The sequence below is a fragment of the Aquila chrysaetos genome, chromosome 18 (assembly GCF_900496995.4).
Source record: "Aquila chrysaetos chrysaetos chromosome 18, bAquChr1.4, whole genome shotgun sequence".
NCBI classification, from domain to species: Eukaryota; Metazoa; Chordata; class Aves; order Accipitriformes; family Accipitridae; genus Aquila; species Aquila chrysaetos.
In genome coordinates, this window is record NC_044021.1 from 17,149,533 (window position 1) to 17,170,795 (window position 21,263).

General features: G+C 38.7%; 1 protein-coding gene across 1 annotated transcript; it reads right to left on the reverse strand.

Annotated features, from left to right (window-relative positions):
- Positions 1-1,026: 1,026 nt before the first annotated feature.
- BLOC1S5 (biogenesis of lysosomal organelles complex 1 subunit 5) lies at positions 1,027-20,577 on the reverse strand. The gene is made up of 5 exons (XM_030041876.2): positions 20,425-20,577; positions 19,124-19,206; positions 16,745-16,874; positions 12,406-12,464; positions 1,027-3,132 (listed from the first exon to the last, which is right to left on the reverse strand). The coding sequence occupies exons 1-5, from the start codon at positions 20,534-20,536 to the stop codon at positions 2,953-2,955; spliced, it is 564 nt and encodes a 187-aa protein (XP_029897736.1). The 5' UTR covers positions 20,537-20,577; the 3' UTR covers positions 1,027-2,952.
- Between the last annotated feature and the right edge of the window lie 686 nt (positions 20,578-21,263).

The following is a 21,263-nucleotide window of genomic DNA, read 5'->3' on the forward strand; positions in this document are numbered from 1 at the left end:
TCTTCAGTTCCTCAGTTTGTTATTACTCCTAAACACAGCAGCAGCAGATTTCATTTAGCAGGTCCAAGGAAGATACCAGTTTCTTGCTATGTATTCATCAGAATAGAAAGACTAAGAAAATATTCCAGTGATTACATGACATCCAAGCCCACTTCCAGTTACAAAGAAGAACAGCTAAACCTACAGTTCAGTATAATAAACGGCACTAATAGTTAAGCAAAAAGTTATATGCATAGTCTGGTACAAAGACGTATTGCCAAACTCACCTGCCATACTAGAAGTTAACTTAGGGCTTGAGGACCCTTTCCAGCTCCTATTGGAATCTGATGCGAACTTCTATCAAATTTAACAGGGATTAAATAAATGCTCAATATTTTTAAAACAATGAAATTCAATCATGCAAATATTGCAAGTATAAGGTAAAACACTTCCTTCATGCACCAATGACATAAACCCAACTTTTCAACTATTCATTTTTCTATTTCTCCCAAATGGTAGATACTTGAATAACAAGAATTTGAATCTTACAAAGAAAGTCCCACTGTGGAGAACTATTGCGTCCAGACATAGTCCCACCTTGCTAGGAAAAAAAAAAAAATGCTGAAGAAAAGAATCTTTTTTATCCATCAGATGTGTTCTGCTTTGAGATAATATTAGACACATCGGGTTTTTTGGTTGGTTTTTGTTTGGGTTTTTTTACGCATTTGGACAGAAAAAATAGGTTTTCCTGTAAAAGTTTGCAAGTTGCTTCAAAGACAACTAAGCATTTCCAAGTACCTCAACACCTACAGCTTATCATATAAAAAAAGTGAATGTTACTGAATAAAATGATTAAGCAACAGACAGTTTTCACGTGGTCCCCACAATGAATAAGAATGGGCCAACAGGCACATATGGACTATGAAGAAAAGTGTTTTTAAATGAACTTCAGCATAAAAATACCTGTATCATTCTAAAAGCGGAACACATTTTCAGTGTTAGGATTTAAAAGCTTTTCAAAGAATCAGGAGCACACATCCCAGAAGATTTTGGAAATACCACTTTATTTTCCAGTGAATATCTAACTTGCAACATTTGTATCATTGCTTAAGAGCCCTCAGATTGACAAAATACTAAAATCTACAGCTCCAGTGCACAGTTAATTAGATATCTAAATCTTAATAAAAATTATCAGTGCAAAAATAAAAATTAATTCAGTATGCAGTTAAATGCATTTTGTTATAAAGATATTTGGGCTTTGAGCATATATACATCAAATAATCTGGTAAGAGAAGCCATTTTCAGTCTGTGCTCAAAACAATCAAAACTATTCCACACCCAATTCTAAAGACAGGCAAGAACTAACTTTTTCTTTTTAAATTAAAGTCTGAGCTTAGTTACAACATTCATCATGGGTACATAAGCTGAAAAATATTACAGAGGTCACCTTCTAGTCAAACAGGGGTTGTTCTAAAAGAGGCTTTCCTATTTTTCATGTGTGGGATACTTTTGAGACATCTACGTTTTTTCCATCCACAACAGAGAATTAACAACATTCCAGCATGCCCCAGTGTCGGCAAGTCCTCTTTTCAGTCCAGATACACGATGATGATTGATGGAGCTGTTGGGCCTACAGTAGTGGGCAGAGCAGCTTGGCAGGAATTCAGTGTTATTGAAAGAAATCTCAAATACTTATTCCATCTCCTCTACTAACTTTAATCACACTATCAACATGCTGCCAGGAATGGAGCCTTGACACCAAGCCATAAACTTACACAAGCAACCATTGTTGGCATATTACTGTTGCAATACAGGTAAAGGGTAAATTCTGTTTATTTTTACCTGTTTCCATTCTATATTGGACACCAGCTAAATTATGGAAAGATATTTCCTGTACTAACAGTTAGCTTGCACCATATTTCATTAAGGTACTATGTCTCATTTTGCTTGGTTAATGAACTGGTTACGTTAACTTCTTCAGTTACACTGATGTTAACTGCAAGTTTTAAATAAAGCGATACAGGAGTTTCACATACCCCGTAAGAGTAACAGTAAGAAAGCAGATCAGTACTACAGGTGTTTTACCACTAATCTGCTCATTTGTTATGCTGATAAAGAAACAAAAATCTTTCCTCAATTGCTTTACAAAGTTCTGACAAGCTTATTCTAAGTAAACCAACAGCATGTCAAATACTTAAGGTAAATACTGTACTAGCTACAAAGCTAATACAAAGACTGATAAGCTTCTCGTGATTACTTTTCAGCTTGTTCTGGCTTCGCTTAGAACAGTAAAGCTTAAAAGGAGAGGCCCGAGACATTTATAGGGAGAGAAAAGAAATTGTTGTCCAAGCTCACTTATCCGTTTTTATGTTAGGAAAAACCATTTAAATATCAACTCTACTTCACAACACTGAACATACAACCCAAAAGTTGGAATTGCAACTGCATTTAAAATTTTGTTCAGATCTTTCATTGCTAAAGCTGCAAAGTAAAATATTCCATAAAACAATTTGGTTTTCCTGAAATCTGTGAATGGGATTCATGGTTTTCCCATTGAATTCTCAGCTAACTATGACTGGAACCTATTACACCTACTTTTTAGGAAAGGGCTGTGGCTGCACACTGGGACAGTTAAATGTTACATTAGTCTCTGTTTTCCCAAATGAGACAATACTCTCTGCAGATAGGAGAGAATTCCAGTTTGCAACTCCCTGAGCTGATGTAGTCACACAACATAATTTCCAGTTCCACCTTCAAAAAAATGAAGAAACACTGGCATTCCACCTGCCCTGAAGAAAACAAGCACAGATAGGCACTTAAGTTGAAAGTATGCAACCTTTTCTTCCCATACCAAGCCTGTAGAGGAAATTCTCCTTTTTTTCCTATGTGTTTCAGCTTTCCAAAAGAATCTCAATTTAAGTCAGAAGCAACTGAGTATTGGCACAAACCCAGCATTATTAAAAAGGAAAGGTCTTAAAAAGAAACATATTTGGTCAGTTCCTTCTCCATCTCAGAATACTGTTCTTTGAGGCGCTCCATAGCTTTTCTGTGCTCTTCATCCACCTCTGCTTGTTTGTTTTGTTGTTCTTTCATGAATTCCTCCCAGTGGGCAATGCGCTTCTCTTCACGAGCCATCAGCTTGTCCGCCTGAAGCTGAGAGGAGGAAAATGTCAAGTTTTAATATAATTTCCATATTAAAACAGAGGGTTTAATGAGACCAACATAACATTCAAGTATCAGAGAAACTGGACTTTTACTTCAGTAAAGTGAAACTAGCAAGGAAACATATGAAAAGGTGAAACTAAAAAGAAAACATTTATTTTTATAGCCAATCCAGAACAAATGTAAAACGTCTGTGATACTATTAACGTGACAGCATTGGCAACAATAGCTTTTCTATGCTACAGCCTTGTGGAAAATAATTAAATAAATAAATGGAAAGACATTTTAAAGTTACTAGCTCACCTCGTTTGCTTCTGTTGGTTTCTAAAGATCGTACTTGTTGCATTATTTGCTCCTCTGATTACTGACAATGTCAGAAGTACTGTAAGCAGCTGATATAAATCCATATTAGCTCACAAAGATTTTCTTTTAAAATGAACTTCTGATTTTGGGAACACAGCATTCAGTGCTTTTAGCCCCTTAAGTTATGGGGGGGAAAACCCCCCCGAATCAGCAAATGGACACAGCTTCCCCCCCCCCCCTTCTTCTTTTCTTGTATTCACACAGAAAGAAGCTGCCTACTGACACTAGCAGATTCAGGGTGTCCACTCTAAGTACAGGCAGGCCTATGTTATATATGATACAAACTAAAAATGTCTGAGTTATGAAGAAAACACTAGGCCCACTATATTTCGTATTTGTGAGTGCTAGACAAAATTTTAGAGAGCTATGTATGTCTATTATTTAGGTACATATGAATTATCAGAGATTAAAGGATCCACTTCAACACTCAAGACAACATTTGAGATTTTGTCAAATCCGTGTAAACAGAATGCTTCTATGTTTCACAACTAATTACGATGGTTAATAAAACTCCTATAAATTATATGTCAGCCAATCCTTCAACATATCGCTCCTCTTTTCTTGACATTTGCTACTTTCCCCCTGAAAGTCACTTTTGTTTGAACAAATGAATTTTCTACATTCTTGAATACATTTTTAAAACTAGAAACAAGCCACATTTCTATTTTACCACAATGCTTAGGTTCAGCATGGTCATCAGATACTAGTGTTGACGAAAAGCCTCTAATACAAAAAGGAAAAGAGTGAAATAGAATATAACAACATAGATATTCAATGTTTTGAAACTGGCAGTTAGTGTTTCTGCTTTAGCTAGCTAGCTTTTACTGTAATTAATGTTTTACTTTATAAACAAGTTATTTTTCCCCTCATACTTTCATACTGCTTGGCTTCTGGTAAGCCTGATTCCTTTCATTCTCTTATCACCCAAATAAAAAAAAAAAAATCTAGCTATTGAGAAAGAGAGTTCACACACACATCCGATATTCATGTCGAAATGAGATGTACTTCTGTGGATTTCTTGCATACGGTATTAACAGTCTGGCCTCCTTATATTATAGATGCTGAAGTCACAATAAATCTAGGCAGTTGTTCTTACATTTGCTCCATTTTCCAGCAAAAGAGAGGATTCATTTTTTTTTTTTTCTTTTTTTCTCCTTTTTAATGTATCAGCAATGACTCTTTTCTATGTACAGTACTTCTGTGTAGGAATAAATACTATCATACAGCTTTAATAGACATCTGGCATTTTTGTAAACTTAAGGCAATGGGAACCCATTTATGTATTCTTCAACACTCTCGAAGCGTTGTTCTTCAAGGTGACAAATTGTGGGTTAAATACACTAGTTTTGCCATGCAGCATTTTATATACATTATAACATTATGCCAAGAATGATTTGGTTTGCAACAGATGCAATATCAGCTACTAACAAAATACACCAGTGTATATTAATAGTTCCACTAGTATACTACTTCATATCCAAAAAGTTTTGAAACAGCCGGTGCATCACACACTTTTTGAGAGGACTACGCAGCACCTACCCAAACCACACTTCAGCTAGACTAACCCATGCTCCTCACAACATGAACAGTTTGCAAGGAACATGAAACTCACGGTGCTACTTTCTATTTTCATTTTCCACTGTGCCATTCCTACCCAAGGATATAAAATGATTTACCTCGGAAAACAACTTAAGACATTTCTAGAACATGAGATAGTGAAGTTTAGTTTATCAAAAATCTGTGGTCTAACTCTCTTCTTCTCCCCCTGCTCAATCAGTCTTTAGTTTGTTCTGGCACAAGAGAAGTGACATTGTGAAATAAAGGGATATTAGCAGCCAGGCTATGTACATTGCCTAATCTATGCCTAAATACAAATTTAAACAGTTGAGTACTGAGAAGCAATTGCTGTAAGTGCTTATTCTTTAAATACATAAATGCAAGCAGCATTCTACTGAAATAGTAACTAGTTTTATAGAGTAAGAGTTACATTGGAAATAAAGCAACTCCATATAATTGCAATTTACACCTTTAACAAAGTAAAAAGTTGCAGATATGAATAATCACTTCAGAAAACAGAAAAAAAAATTAAGATATGCTAGACCAAGCAAGTAAGAATGACAAGAAATACCAAGTAAAAGACACCAAGGACTTGAATACTGTTTTCACTCTCCCACCCTGGTAACGATTTGGAAAACCCCACCGTAGAAGCTCAGTGCACACCTTGGGCACTGCAGCTCTGCTTCCTAGAAAACAAACTCAACTGTTCTCAGCAGCACCTCCAGATCATTAACATTTACGGCTGCTGAGTGGATATGTTTGTGTGTGCGAGACAGTCGTAATCTTGAAACCAGTATTCCTATTCCTACCAGATGAACAGCCGTGTGAACAGCAAAAATAACAAAGTGTGATTCTTAATGGATGTGTGCCTTAGGATACAGATCTTTCAACCAAAGCATGTGTTGCAGTGTAAACTTTCTTCTTATTAGAAGTTAACGGATCCACGCAGGAGAGACCTATGAATGCTACTGCTGTGGGACAAGCTTCAGTGGGCACTTCAATCTCGTTAGGCATCATAGAACAATACGAGAGAGAAATCCTGACCAAAGACAGGTTCCTCCTATGCCCACATCCAACTGCAAGACCCAAGCTGCAACAGACACCATCCCTGGAGCTAAAGTACTACAAGGCGCCCCTCATCCAAGCCTTCTCTGCTGTCTTGTAACATAACATCTGCTACTGTGGCACAGCCTTTCGCGTAGCAGAACATCACTAACAGTCTCTTGAGGACACAAGCTCACACGCAGGACGTTGACACCTAGCCCTCCAGCCACAAAAAGATTCAGTTTCTCAGCACAGAAAGATGACTCTCACACTGTAGCTGTGCAAGTACCCTTCAGGTTTGCCCTATATTGTGCTTTCTTACCATGATGCTCTCCACTCCTACCACATCCTCTTCATATCCAGCGCTGTTAGCTTCACTGCTTTATTCAATTGACCATAACACACAGGAGGAAAAACTAATGAAATCAAGACACTATGCAAAAAATATTGTGTCCTAACTGTAGTTGTAGCGGCAGCACAGCTAGAAAGCATGGAGGTCCATATAGGTAGATGAATAATCTCTCTTGTTAAATATGCCATTGGCAGTCATGAAAAATCTTTAAAATACAAAGTTTTTCTAGATGTATAGATATCTTGGCATGGATTTGTATTGGTTAAATCAAAAGTCACTCTCAAAAAGCAAACAGTTTCCAAAAGTCAGCATAATTATGTATATTAGTGATCTGTAGAGACAATACTGAGTATATTTTATACAATCAATTCATGATTTCCAAATTTATACATTTGCAAAAAGTTTGTTTTCCAGAAAACAATACATGTAGAATTTGACAGTGTGCCTGGCAAATTAATTTCCAATTTTGTAACAGTGAGGAAAATAACAACTTCATTTAAGATTACAGAACTTCAGGTTATTTTCCATCAATTTGTTATTTAGGAAGCTTTCCAGTGTCATATTACATTTCTCACTCCTCAAAGCCCGACTACTTAAAACCGAAGAAATAACCTCAATCAACTTAAGTGTTAATACAAATTGGTGTTGCTCTCTTAAGCGTCAGGATCTCTAGTTATGAAGCATTTATTCATTGCACATTTAAACTCATGCTGAGTAGAAAAGAGCATGTGAACATCATTTAAGAGGAGCAATCTTTGAAATACATACCTTCTCTTGCTAAATATGAACTGAAGATTGAAACAAAAAGTTAAGGCTCTAGGTATCTCCTACAGCTTGCTGACCCCAAGTATGACAACAGTAAGAAGAATGATCAATCTCTAGAGATCTGTATCACCTCAGTGATGCTGGTATACACAAAACTCTAATAATTCTTTTATAAGTTAAAAACAAGTTATCATGACTACAATAACTGTTAGTAATTCACACTCCAGCTTTTGCATGTTCTCAGAGATTTTGTATTCAGGAAATGTTTAACAGCATTCTGAGCAACCTCAAACATGTTACCTTGTCTCAGTGGTTTAGGCTTAAAAAAACACCCCAACAAACAAACCCTCACTCCTAAGAGAATAAATATATTCTAAGGAATTAACAGTCCTCCAAAATTATAATCTGTATGTACAAGGTAAAAAAGCTGGCCATATGCAAAGTAGTCCATGTTTTGCAATATTAGAGATGTATGATAAAATATCTTTTTACTTAAAAAAAATCTAATTCACATATCCCAACTCAGAAGACAGTCTTGATATTACAGAGCTACAGAATATTCTGAGATCAATCTCTACAGTTTCCCTAATCTGATGTATTCCCCAGGCAAGCAAAAAGAGAGGAATGAAAACCTTTTGCTTATGGCATTTACCCTGATGGTGGAGACCTACTTCCAGTTTCTTATACATTGAATAATTAAGTTCTAGATAACTAATGCCAATAACTACCTTGAATATCAGAAGTTTATTATTCTTACATGCTTTTTTAGTCAGCTGTTTCAAAGGAATACAGAACAGAAACACACCCTTTATCTGCTTGGTTATTGTGTTGATTGAAAAGAGTAACACTGTCATTTCTATGTATACATACATATATTTATAAATCTGAATTCATCAAGTCAATGACTCCTGTCAAATATCTTAATTTCCAAGTCAAACAATAATCCAAAGACCTCCAGTAGCTGGGCCCCCGTAGGTGACATATGACATATTAAGAGACTAAGAACTTGAAATTGCCTTTGCATACTGATGGTCAGTTAGGAAGCACTTTGGTCTTATCACAGAACATGAAAATATAACATGCATTCTGAATAAATACATATTCATATTTCAGGAAGGTAGAAGAATGGTTTTTTTCTCAAGTCCAGAAAGCACTTGCAGTGGTAATAAAAAACTTCTGACCTGTTAAAATATTTTTTACTGTCATAAAGAAAGAAATAATGCCTGCATGCTTGAAACTGCAGATACAGTTGCATGAGAAAATAATCCCTTTTTCTCCTTTAAAAAAAAGATTTAAAAAAATTTGGAAGAATACTAATTCAGTGTTATTTTTAATTAATTTTTTAACTTGTAACTTTGCAAGACCAACCCAACTATGTAAAAGATAAATTGCAATAAATTCTGGCCCATGCACAGTCAGCAAAACAATTAAAACGAAATAAAGATTTACAGAACTCCCAAACTTCTGAAAACTTCTAATTACAAATTTTGGATTGCTGGTAATGATTAAAAAAAAACAGAAACAGACACCTTGGTTTTTAGGTTTCATTCTTTTGTTTCCAGGCCTGCCAACTGGGAAAAACTGTTAACTTGTAAACTAACAAAAATATCACAAAGAATAGCACATACAAACATGAAAATCAGTGTACTTTCATAGAACAACTTTTCAGAGTATAGCCTAATTTTAATTCCTACCTTTTGTCATTTCAAGTGACTGCTAAAACAAACAAATCTGCAAAACTATAGTATAAACCCACAAGTAAAAAAACCAAACAAATAGAAAGAACACAAGCCCCTTCAGTCAGACTTAATTATAAATTAGAAAACAGCACATAATAAACCCAACACAGCCACCTCAGAAAACATGTAAGTTTCCACTTTCTCCTCATCCAGTAAAGAAGTGTCTACAAAGTTGTTCTGGTATTTTGTTATATAAATAAACCAGTGCACTATAACAAGACAGAAGCCAATATTATGATACCACATTCAGGTTTCAGAACAACACATTTTGTTCTTTGGTAAAACCTCACGACCTTTGTAACATGGGAAAATTGCCGTATGAACTAAAGCATGCAGACGGACCTAAGCCAAGAGGAAGCCTTAGGTAATCATGATATTGTATGGTATCGGTACAATATTTAGCCAGGAACCAAAAGAAAAGTCTCAATCAGCTATAAATTGTAATGTTTTAAGCATTACACAATGCAACATTTCCTGCCATGCTGTAGATTTCTATTTAGATCCAAAAGATTGTCTAACTGTCAGCAAAAGTACATTATTCTTTAGGCTTTTATTATCTGTGTTACTGACTGGCACTTACTATCATCTACTGCACAGAAAAAAAATTCTTTTACCCACCTGAAAAGATCTACAAGGTAGTACAAATGGTGTTTCTCCATGGCTGTTAATTTTGCAAAATTTGGATAGATTTTTTTTTTTTTTTCATTTGTTCATTTAATCTGAAAATCATCTCACCCCCAAACACAAAGAACTCCAGTTCTATCCTCCTACAAGGTTTCCAGCTCCTGTCCGCACTGATATGGCTTTTTCCTGGTTTTGATTGCTGGTTATCTATTCTTTCAGCAATTCCTCTTCTGCAAACAGTATTTCACATGTTCTGCCAGAAGTTCCTCCAGTCACCCACCAGAACATAAGCCACAGCAAGCTGTTAAACTTCACTTTTTGCATGTAACCCGAATACTTGGCCTCCATTTCTGTCTTTCAGTATAACTTCATAAATACGAGGGTTTGGGAAACTCAGTCTAAGCTTAGAATCTGTTCTATGTTTGTAACAATGCCTACTACTTTTATGAGTAATTTTTTTAATAAGATATTTAGACAACACCAAATTTGGAAGACTTTCAGCTTTCATGTTCATATAAAAAGTTGAAAATAGTTTTGAGTTAAAGTTTCATAATTTGGTTTCAATATAAACCAAAGCTTGTCTAAATTACAAACATAGTTGCTGCCTTATTAATTCCTGTTCTTGGAATTCCCTTTGGTGTGTTAGCAAATTTACATATTTTGGCAGTGATGTCTTTTATATTCCTTTTATATCAACACCTAAGCTCAGACATTAGTTATTTGGAAAAAATCTAATCTGATTATGAAACCATTCTTTTACTCCATAGCGCATACTGCTTGAACCTGAAAGATAGCAAAGCCTTCTTGTACTCAGTACTGACTCACATGAGTTGGTTGTATTTATTTCTATCCTTGTTTTACTGTCATTGGTTATGCAAAAAATTAACATTTGTAAAAACATCAAATTTATCAGTAAACTTTGTTTTTAGTATTACTTGGGCTGTTTTTCCTGAAATTAAAACACACAAACAAAAAATAAAAACACATCAGAAAAACCCAACCCAAAACCCCCACCATTTGAGGCAGACACAGGCTTTGAGAAATGTTACCATACTAGTTTATGCTAAAGCAATTAAGAGGTAATGAGAAGTATTAGGTACCTTCCAGTATAAGCCTGTACCCTTCTACATAAAAATATTTAAAATAAAAAGAAAAAAAATAAGAATGTAGTACACAAAAACAGGTTTACAAAATTTCTTGAAATCTTCTCTAGTTTCTCCCATAAGCTTAAAGTAATCCACAGCTTGAACTACTAACTAAATATTACTGATCTAGATGGGAAGACTACTCAACGAGACAGAGGATTCCATGAATGCTTCTTTCAATGACACTCCTGTAATCACAAATTACTTTATACCCTAAGTGAGAATGTGGTAGGGACATCATCATTTTCCTTTTGTTCCTTAGCTGATACCAGCAGTTGAAAGGAACTGCAAAAAAAGATAATTAGTAAAGCAAATAATCTTAAAATTCATTCGATTCAGCAGAAATTGATAATTTCAACTGAGGACTGCTAACACTAATCACCTGACACCAGACCCTACCAAAACCCCATTATTTTTTCAGAGCATGTAATTTCAGAATGAAAAGTAAGGAAAAAGTATTTCTCCTCAAGTGGCTGCACTACAATGACAACTTTTATCTATAACATAAAAAAAGTTACCTACCTGTTACTATGCACATTTGGGAAGTTTCAAGCCAAAAAATTTTACTATACAAGCTTAAAGAAATGCTACAAATCCTGAATAGCTATTAGTATTCTGCCACTGCATATAAAAAAAAAAAAAAGAATGGAAACATACAGCTAATGTTTTTAAAAAGAATAGTTACCATTCTTATTAAGTGAGTGTTCATTTTATAAGTTATAAATTTTTTAATTAAAGTTTTACTTCAAACAAACAGTAGCAGAACTGTAAGAATCTCGTACTTAACCTCTCTACTAGCATCTACACTAGCGTTAGACACAAGCAAACTTTGTCAGGGTTCAGCGATGTCCTGTTTGCACAGTACCAGTATTCAACTGCAACTGTACTGCCCATCTTCATTGATTACAAAAAGGAAAGAAAAACATGACTATCAGCTTACATAAATCAATGCACAGCCTGTTTTGCATGATGGCGACAGAAACGTCTTCAGTTTTTCTGAACTAAATGATTATAAATAACATTTTGCAAGTAAAAAGATAACACAGGAACACAATCATGAAGGAGTAATGGGAAAACATGAAACTAATTTCTTGTATAATTTTCCAAATTTTAGATTGAGAGCACATGTATTTCAAATGAGCAAAGTGTAGCCAACTGAAAAGATTCCAATGATTCGCATGTTCCTATAATATAGCCCTTCATTAAATAACCCATCCACAAGTGAAAAACACACTTCCTTTTCAACAAGCAATATATATAATATGGTCAATGTTCTCAGCTAACTAGGAAAGATTTACATTTCCATTCTGGTAGGTTAGTAGGTGATTTTTGTTCCACAGAAAATAATTTTTTTTATATTTAAGCTTTCCCTGTATGCTACAAATATTATAGTCTGAGCTAGGAGGGAAAATAAAGCAAAGGAAATAAAAAAAACATAGTTTCCATACATCAGGAGATTGTAGGAAGAACTAGTGAACCATTAACTTTGCAGTCGAGAACATGCCACTGCAGTATAAGTGCAGAAATCACCCCAAAATAAGTTTTACTGCAAGTATATGAAGTATAGAAAAATATGCTTTTAAGGTCTGCTATACTAAAGACAGATAAACTTGCTGTAGAAGCACAAGACTCTTACTTAGAGCACATTATAAAAATCTATCCATCCATCCTTTACCTTCCTCTCTTCACGCTCCCTCTCTTGGAGTCTATGGATCATATTGTTGGCAGCTTGCACTGAAATAACAAATTGCAGTAGATCAGTCTGCTGTTCTAAATCAAAGAAATTTGCCTGAAAGGGATTTAAAAGACATGAGGCTGTTGCAAGTCAAAGATTATATTCGACTGTGTCACTTAACTCTGCACAAAGAAGATCTGTCAGTACTTGCAGAAAATACTTTACATTGATAACTGTATGTAGGCATATCACCGAGATCAACCCTTGTGTGTTCCAGACGCCTAAAAGAGAAAGGCAGCTAGGTCCTCTTGTGCCCATACTCCTTAGTGTTGCTGACGAGCTAGAGTGCACTACTCAGCACCTCAGAAGACATAAAAAAAAAATCTCATGTCAGTAAGTAGAAATGGGTGATCAAGCTCTATGTTTTGGTTGGGGTTTTTTTTGTCTTATTTTTTCCCCATCAAATGTAAAAAGTGATTTAGCATAAGCAATCTACATGGAGAACATCTTTATGCTGGAGCCAGCCTCTTCTCTCGTGAGACTAAGCCTAGGAAAACTTCTCAGTGGAAATAGGAACTGTATTCCTATAGATTTTTTTCCCTAACTTATTTAACACTTAATTAATGCAGAATTAAATAAACCAATTTCCCCAAAGTAGTCATTTCTCCCACTAACACACCCTAGCATCATGAAATACCGTACTTATTTATCATCATCGTAAAGCTGGTGACTTCTCACAGCAGGAGGCAGGCTCCTGACCCCCTGAGAACTTCCAGTTACAGAACAGGTTCACTGCCCTTGTAACTGATGAGGAGCTGGTAGCACCATGCATTGGAGCATCTGGTGGCTGAGCCTGAGCCACTCAGGACAATTAGAAGACAGTGGCAAGTGGTAGTTGTAGCAGAATCCCTATGGCAGGGGACAGAGGCTCCCCACCTGTCGATATGTTTTGTCATCTAGGGAGGTTTGCTGCTTGCCAGGAGCTCACACTCAGGATGCTGCAGAGAGGCTACTGAGGCTCAGACTATAACCCCTGCTGCTTTTCCATGTAGACACCAGCTGTACTGCAGAGGTGACCTGAGAAATATCAGGAATGACTACAGGGATCTGAGGACAGTGGTCAAAGGCATAGCAGTCTGGGTAATGTCCTCCTCATCCTTCCTGGTGAGGGGGACTCCATGGGTTTTTGGGGTTAACAGCTGGTTGCATAGTTGGTGTTGGCAGCAAGGTTTCAGTTTCTACATCCATGAGACCCATTCTGAGCACCCACAGCTGCTTGGAAGAGATGGGATCCACATGACTAAACAGGGCAAGAGTACGTTTGCCAACAGGCTGGCCAACCTGATAGGGCCAGCTTTAAACTAGAAATGACAGGTGAGGGAGTGACTCCTCAAAATCAAAAAAGTAAAGAAGTTGGGTATAGGGTAGGCAAACCAAGGGTCTGGGATGATGGTAACAGAAGGGACATAGCAGCCTTTTCAAGGATCACCTCCTCCAAGCTCAAGAAAGGCCCATCCCAACAAGTAGGAAATCAAGCAAAAGCAGCAGGAGGCCTGCATGGATAGGCAACAAGCTCCTAACTGACTTCAGACTCAGAAAAGAAGTGTATAGGAGGTGGAAGCAGGGGCAGGTAACCCAGGAGGAATACAGAGTTGCTGTCTGATCGTGTGGAGACAGGGTTAGGAAAGTCAAAGCTGATCTGGACTTGAATCTGGTGAGGGGTGCAAAGGGCAACAAGAAAGGATTCTACGAGTATATAAACAGCAAAAGGAAAACTAGGGAAAATGCAGGCCCTCTGCTGAATGGGGCAGGGGAGCTGGTGATGAAGACCATGGAAAAGGCCAAGGTACTCAATGCCTTCTTTGCCTTAGTCTTTACCATAAAGACCAGCCTTCAGGAATCCCAGGCCCCTGAGACCAGAGGGAAAGTCTGGAACAAAGTTGACTTACCCTTGGTGGAGGAGGACCAGGTTAGGGAGCACTTAAACAAACTGGAAATATGTTAAGTCCACGGGGCCTGACAAGTTGTGTCCACAAGCACTGAGGGAGCTGGCTGATGTCACCGCAAGGCCACTCTCTCTCTTTGAAAGGTCACTGCGACTGGGAGAGGTTTCTGAAGACTGAACTCCTATCTTCAAGGGCAAGAAGGAAGATCCGTAGAACTACTGACCATTCAGCCCAACCTCAATCTCGGGAAAGGTGATGGAAAAAAATCCTCCTGGAAGCATTTCCAAACACATGAAGAACAACAAGGTGATTGGGAGTAGTCAGCATGGATTTAGGAATGGGAAATCATCCTTAACCAACCTGACAGCCTTCTATAATGCAGTGACTAGCTTGGCAGATGGGGGGAAAGCAGGCAATGTTGTTTACCTCAGCTTCAGTAAGGCTTTTTATGCTGTCTCCCATAACATCCTCATAGACAAGCCAACAAAGTACAGGTTAGGTAAGTGGACAGTGAGGTGGACTGAAAACTAGCTGAACAGCTAAGTCTAAAGTCTGTGATCAGCAGCACAAAGTCAAGTTGGAGGCAAGCCACTAGTGACTTAGCCCAGGGGTCAGAAATGCGGCTGATACTGTTTAACATCTTCATCAGTGACCCAGATGCTGGAGCAGAGTGCACCCTCAGCAAGTTTGCAGAGGATACAAAACCAGGAGTGGCTGAAAGACTATATGGTTGCACTGCCATTCAGAGGGACCTTGAGCAACTGGAGAATTGAGCTGAGAGGAATCTTCTGAGGACCAACAACACAGCCTTGCAGCAAAAAAAGACGGCCAACAGCATCCTGGGCTGCATTAGGAAGAGCACTGTCAACAGGTCAAGGGAGGTGATCCCTCCTCTCTGCTCAGCACTGGTGAAACCACACCTGTGGTATTTTGTTCACTTCCAGGCTCCCCAGTAAACGAAAGAGATGGACTTACTAGAGAAAGTCCAGCGCATGGCCACAAAGATGATTAAGGGTCTGAAGCATCTTTTGTAAGAGGGGAGGCTGAGAGAGCTAGGACTCCTCAGCCTGGAGGAAAGAAGGCCTGGGGGAAATGTCATCAATGCAAATAAATATCTGATTGAAGGGAATGAAGATGAGGGAGCCAGACTCTTCTCTACAGTGCATGACAAGAGCCAGTGGGCACAAACTGAAACACATGAGATTCCATCTGAACACAAGAAAACACTTTTTTCTTGTGGGGGTGGTCAAACACTGGCACAGGTTGCCCAGAGAGGTTGTGGAGTCTCTGTCTGTAGAGGAATTAAAAACCCAGCTGGTCACAGCCCTGGACAACTGGGTCTAGCTGCCCCTCCTTGAGCAGGTAGGTTGGACAAAATGACCTCCAGAGGTCCCTTCCCACCTCAACCATTCTGTGATTTTGTTGCTAATGATGTATTGCACAGCTGGCCATTAGAAAGTCAGGGAGCAATATCAAAGGTTCACTTCATTTAGAAGGTATTAGAACATATGCCTTATTTGCATGACTAAATTTTAAGTTTCAAATATATTCCTGCAATCGTTTTGTGTGTATAGCATCATCTACTATTTGTTATTCTGCATATGCCAGATGCCATATAAATAAGGGATATGAAATTAAATGCTTATATAACGTGCAGTACATAAAATATAACAAAACCCACACTGGCATGTTTCAACTGCATAAATTTGGCAGCTAAAGCTATATAGCCACACTCCCCTAAAATATCTTTTTGAGAAGCTATCCTGCTGAATGAGTAAGAAAAAAAAAAAGATACTGAAAAATGAATACAACAAATTTTAAACTTTCTTTTAAAATCTGAGCAATAAAAAGATATATTAGATTGTTATAACGATGAAACTAGGATTAGCATACAACAATTACTACTACTACCCTCTTTGTGACTAAAGATAATAATAATAGCACATTTCATAACTATACAGCAGCAAGTCTTGTTTTAAATCGTGGGGGCAGTATTATGCTCTCTTGTGGGAAAACTAAGAAACTTGAAGGTCACACCACAGCATGCTTGCAACAAACAAGAAAACTGAAATTTTGTCCATGGCTTTAGCCAACATGGAGCACTATCCTGTTTCTAAGTGAGTAGCAAAAGATTGAGTTGAAATAGCTTTTAATTAAATCAACAGAAAGCTTTAATGTAACCTTAGCAAGAGCTGCATAGGCTGGACCAATAAATATAAAAAAATGCCCCTGTGGTTTCCCTTTTAAAATCCGATAGAAATGAGAACAAAGCACATAAATGGTAGAAAATTTATCCAAGGATGGATTTTTCCACAAATCATATTTTGAATCCAAACTATTTAAATAATTCCTCAAAATGATTCAACAAGGGAAATAAGAAGCTACGTGCTTACATCTCTTGAATGCGTCATTCAAACTGTCATGCATTGCCTGCTCACACTTAGGAAGAACGTGTTCATTCGTTTCAAAGATTGTGTTCTTTAGATTTTCAAGTACTCGTAGTTCTCGGAGGCCACGTTTTTCCTGCCAGAAGAATTGAAAGAAAATGTGTGGCTAACAAGGAATTCCACTTTCCAAAATAAGATGGTTTCCCAGTTGATAAACTAACAGCTTTATCTCAGAGACTATACCATTGTCTATTAAAGTGTTACTCTACTTATTTAGCACAATTGATAAAACCAGTTTTGTGAAAAAGAGAGTAATGCTCCATTCTCCACACCAAAATACAGGAATACTGTGAATGACACTTCTGGCCCTTGTGAGAAAAGTTAGTATTTACTAATGAAAACATTGTGTGGAAAAATGTGTTGTTTTGTATAGATAATTTACAGCATATCAAAAACAAAAGAGAGAAACAGAGCTTCAAAGCATTGCATTTTTATAACTCAACTGTTACAGAGAAATAACACAGCAGTGATTCTGCTTGCTTGATGTCTGACCTTCCAGATTTAACATGGTATGAGGTTAAAACTATGCAAGTAAAATTGGTTTTACTGAAGTAAACCAATGAAGTCAGGACTAAAAAATAACATAACACAGCTAACTAAAGAGGCAGTCATTCTGGCTCACTGCTGGTCATGATTAATTACAAGAAGAACAAGCTCTTGCTTCATTGTTTACATTAAAAAAAAAAAAAAAAAATTTTCTGAAGCCACAGCACTACTTCCACTCTGAATTTCACCTGCACTTTGCTTCAGACAATGAAAAAGATTCTGAAATTTGCTCCAGGCTGCCACCTGCCTCCTTCCTACTTCTCCCCCTCTTCAGAGTTATGAGTAGAGTTGCACATAAGCATTCCTATACTGAAAGTTACAAATCATAAAGCAATTCTAGATAATAAAAAAATACTGCATCACATGAAGTGGGCAATTGGATCACCATACCCATTTTAAATCTTCAGAAACAGAGGTTCTGTTTACAGACAAGTAAAGCCACTTAATTAAACAGGCTCCAAACTTCCTGAACATAAATCTACATTCCTTACACACTAGATGCTAATCACTGAAAGAAAAAGCATATGTCCTATGACAATAAAAAAAATATCTGATATCTCAAAGTTAGAAACAAGTGTAATTTTTTGGAAGAAATTCTAAGTTGCAAAAATGTAAATAATCCTCTGCTTTGCTATATTCCCCCTAAAAGTATAAAACAGAAATTAAGTTTCAAGAAAAGGTCTAAGAATATACAAAATTTGTCTAAGAAATAGAACAAGACTTTGGGTGCAATGAGAGAAATATGTGAATTATGAAGATATGAGTTCTAATTCTGTAACTGAGTTTAAAATTTTTCTTCCTATGAAAAGCCATGTAAAACTATTTACTGTATCCTATAACATATTTAGGGAAGGCAAAGAAAAGAAATCATTCCTCATGACTCTCAAGCCATTACGATACACATCTGATGAGAGTTTAGTTCACATACGTATTTTGCTAAACCAGTATAGAGACAAATTAGACCTGCTTGAAATATTAGCTACAATCCGGGGGGTGGGGGAGAAGACATTTTAATGTAATCTTGTTAAAAATCAGCTCTGCATACTGGCAGTCTGAGGTATAACTGTATTTTCAGGACTAATTTTCGGATTTTAAATTCCACATTCTGTAAGAATGAAAATCTACTCAGAAATAGCCTTTTGCTGCCACAAGACTCTACTTTTCTAAACTTTTGCTGCCATCTTGTGGAAACCATCTTACACTTTCCAAGCACAGTTGTATATAAACATCTTTAAACCTTCAGTACTTTAGCCTTATTTGCAGCCAATCAGATAACATTTATTCCATTTTTAATGATTTTCTTGCTTTGCATAAAGTGTTGCTCTTCTCTTCCAGTAATATTACTTTCTTTCATGGAACAAAAGTTAAAGCAAAATTAAATTACAACTGTGCTAGCTGAATCCAGCTGAGGCACAAAGCAGTTTCTTAATCAGATGTAAACCTATACTGGTCAACAATATTTTTCTTGAACCAGTAAGACTTGTCTAAGATGGAAGGACTACATTTTTCCCCTACATTAATATTCCTGCCAGTCTTTTGTAGGAAAAATACTTATGGCCCTTTCAAAACTTTTTTAAATAGAAAGACTTAAATTACTGCCTTGTTTACTAAAGATGCAGACATATGCTATAGGTGCATCAGGTTATTTTGGATCAGAAACACACATCAAGTCTTTCTGAAGAAAATAACGTACATATTATAATCTCTAAAAAGACGCTAAAACTGTTTAAAGTCTCAAGCTCTGAAGATTACAACACCCGATAAGATACAAATACTTACTTCAAATTCTTTAACAAAGTAACGTATTTCTCCCTGAATTACTGGTCTGTGATCCAGTAGTCTTGAATAGATTTCCCCAACATCTAGAAGATTAACGAAAGTTGGATGTTTAGTTCTTCTCTCACACTCCATACTAGGCTACACAACGCAAGGTAGCACACCATACTTCAATGCAAGGAGGACTACTGCTCACCAAACACATGTAAAATCAAAAGAGCACCAGAATAACATTTGTTGGCTATCTTATCTATGCAGCAAACCACCAACTTAGATAAATCAGTATTCCAGGTGCCACAGACACTTTTCTGTGAAGGTGAACGTCCTCCTCTGCCTCTCAGTACGCTGTTTCAATCCTCCTCCTCAGTACAGCTTCTGTATCTGACTGTTAAGAGTGGTAAAAGAGTAGAACCAAACGCTGCAGCTCAACAGAGATTCACAGCTTAAGACGTGGGAGTTTTATGCAGCAAGAGACAAGAGGAGAGCTCACTACAAAGGAAAACTGTCAGCATTTTCTTGTATTCCAGGACCAAAGACTTGAAACTTAGTCTTGAAGAAGAGTATTTACAACATAAATAGGTATGAAAAATAGGCTTAGCTGTCATACAGGAAAAAAAAAACCCATTAAATTTAAAAGTGCTCTGATAGCATAGCAAATAAAGACTATTTCGAGAAATACACGGTGTAGTTCCAGCAAGCCCTCTGAAGTGATACTGAACGGGCACTGCCATCTAAAGGAAGAGTCCTGCTTTTCCTCCTGCCCCAGCTGTTGGAGCTACCTTCTGGCTCTCCCTCCCCACTGCATCCCCGTGGGTTTGCTCAACACCCTGACCCCCCCCCCCCCCCCCAAGCCCCCTTTAAAAAAAAAAACGCAGAAGGATTATGTCGAATTTGGGGAATGACATGGCTGCAGTAAACCCAGCACAGGCTAAACCGCTTCCAAGCTCAAACGCTCCTGCGGACGGATTAACCAGGACACACCGCGGGCGCTGGGAGCAACGAGGCAAAAGGCAGGAGAGCGCTTCCCGGGAAAGCTTCGCGCCAGCGGCAAGTGCTGGGGCCCAGGCTCAGCTTCCCCAAACCAGGCCACGTAGCTGCCGCGAGTTTCAAGCTCCAAGGGCCGAGGAACCAGCGTAAGCCTCCCGGGGCCGCCTGGCTCCGAACCTCAGAACGCTTCGCGGGGCCGCAGAGGGGCTGAAGGGATGGCTCACGCGCTCCTCCTCTCACGGCCCCGGCCCCGCACACGGCGGGCTCGGCCAACCGCAGGCACCCCGTACCGAAGGCGGGCCGGCCCCGCTCCTTACCCTTTATGATGGGTTGAATCGGGGAGCCGGCGCCCAGCGCCTCCCGCTTCCTATCGCCGGGCGGCGGGGCCGACCCGCTCCGGTTGGGGGACGCGGGGCCAGCCCCGCTCATGGCGCCCGGCCCTTCTTCCCTTCCCTTCCCCGCCCGCTCAACTTCCGGCCTCGCCCCGCTGCACCCCCCCCCCCCCCCCCGTGAGGTCATCGCCGCGCGCCGGCCGTTGCTGAGGGAAGGGCGGGCGGGGGGGCCGCCCCCGGCACCGCGGCCGCGCTGAGGAGAGCGCTCCTCACACGGCAGGGAGCTGCTGGCGCATGGCGCCGGGGGGGGGGGGGGGGGGTCCCCTGTGCGGCCCAGCCCGGCAGCGGCTGCCCCCCCCTCCCGCCTCCGGGGACTCCTTGAGGGCAGAACGCGGTGCGTGGCCTTCTGCGGGCCCTGCGTTCCCGAAGACAAACCACCAGCCGACCGACCCCCGCGAAGGAAAGCCCAGCACCTGCCTGTGTGTCGTAGGCGAGGAGACCTGCGTTCCCAGCCGTCAGCGTGCTGCCGGGTGTAGGAACACGGGTAACAACTGTTGGACAGGCGCGCTACGAAAATTAAGAGCAGCAGCAGTCTTCTTTTACAGCTATGCAAAAAAGCAAAAATGACATGAAATCCCCGCACCTTTCTTCTAAAGCCATGTGAGAGCATTACGATTTTTTCAGTGTACTTCCCTTATAACTTACAGTATATTAACCACCTTCTGGGACTTCTTTTTTCGTGCCACAAACTCAGCAACTTGTAGAACAGCTTGATCCTAGTTAAGTCATTGCACCTACAGTTTGGGTTTTTACAAATCTTTTTT

Excerpts from the sequence above, each read along its gene's own strand:
- BLOC1S5 (XM_030041876.2), bottom strand. The coding sequence starts at position 20,536 with ATGAGCGGGGCTGGCCCCGCGTCCCCCAACCGGAGCGGGTCGGCCCCG. Across the intron at positions 16,875-19,123 it reads ACTTTGTTAAAGAATTTGAA|GAAAAACGTGGCCTCCGAGA; the intron begins GTAAGTATTTGT and ends TTCTTCTGGCAG. Across the intron at positions 3,133-12,405 it reads GGGAGCGTGAAGAGAGGAAG|CTTCAGGCGGACAAGCTGAT; the intron begins GTAAAGGATGGA and ends TCCTCCTCTCAG.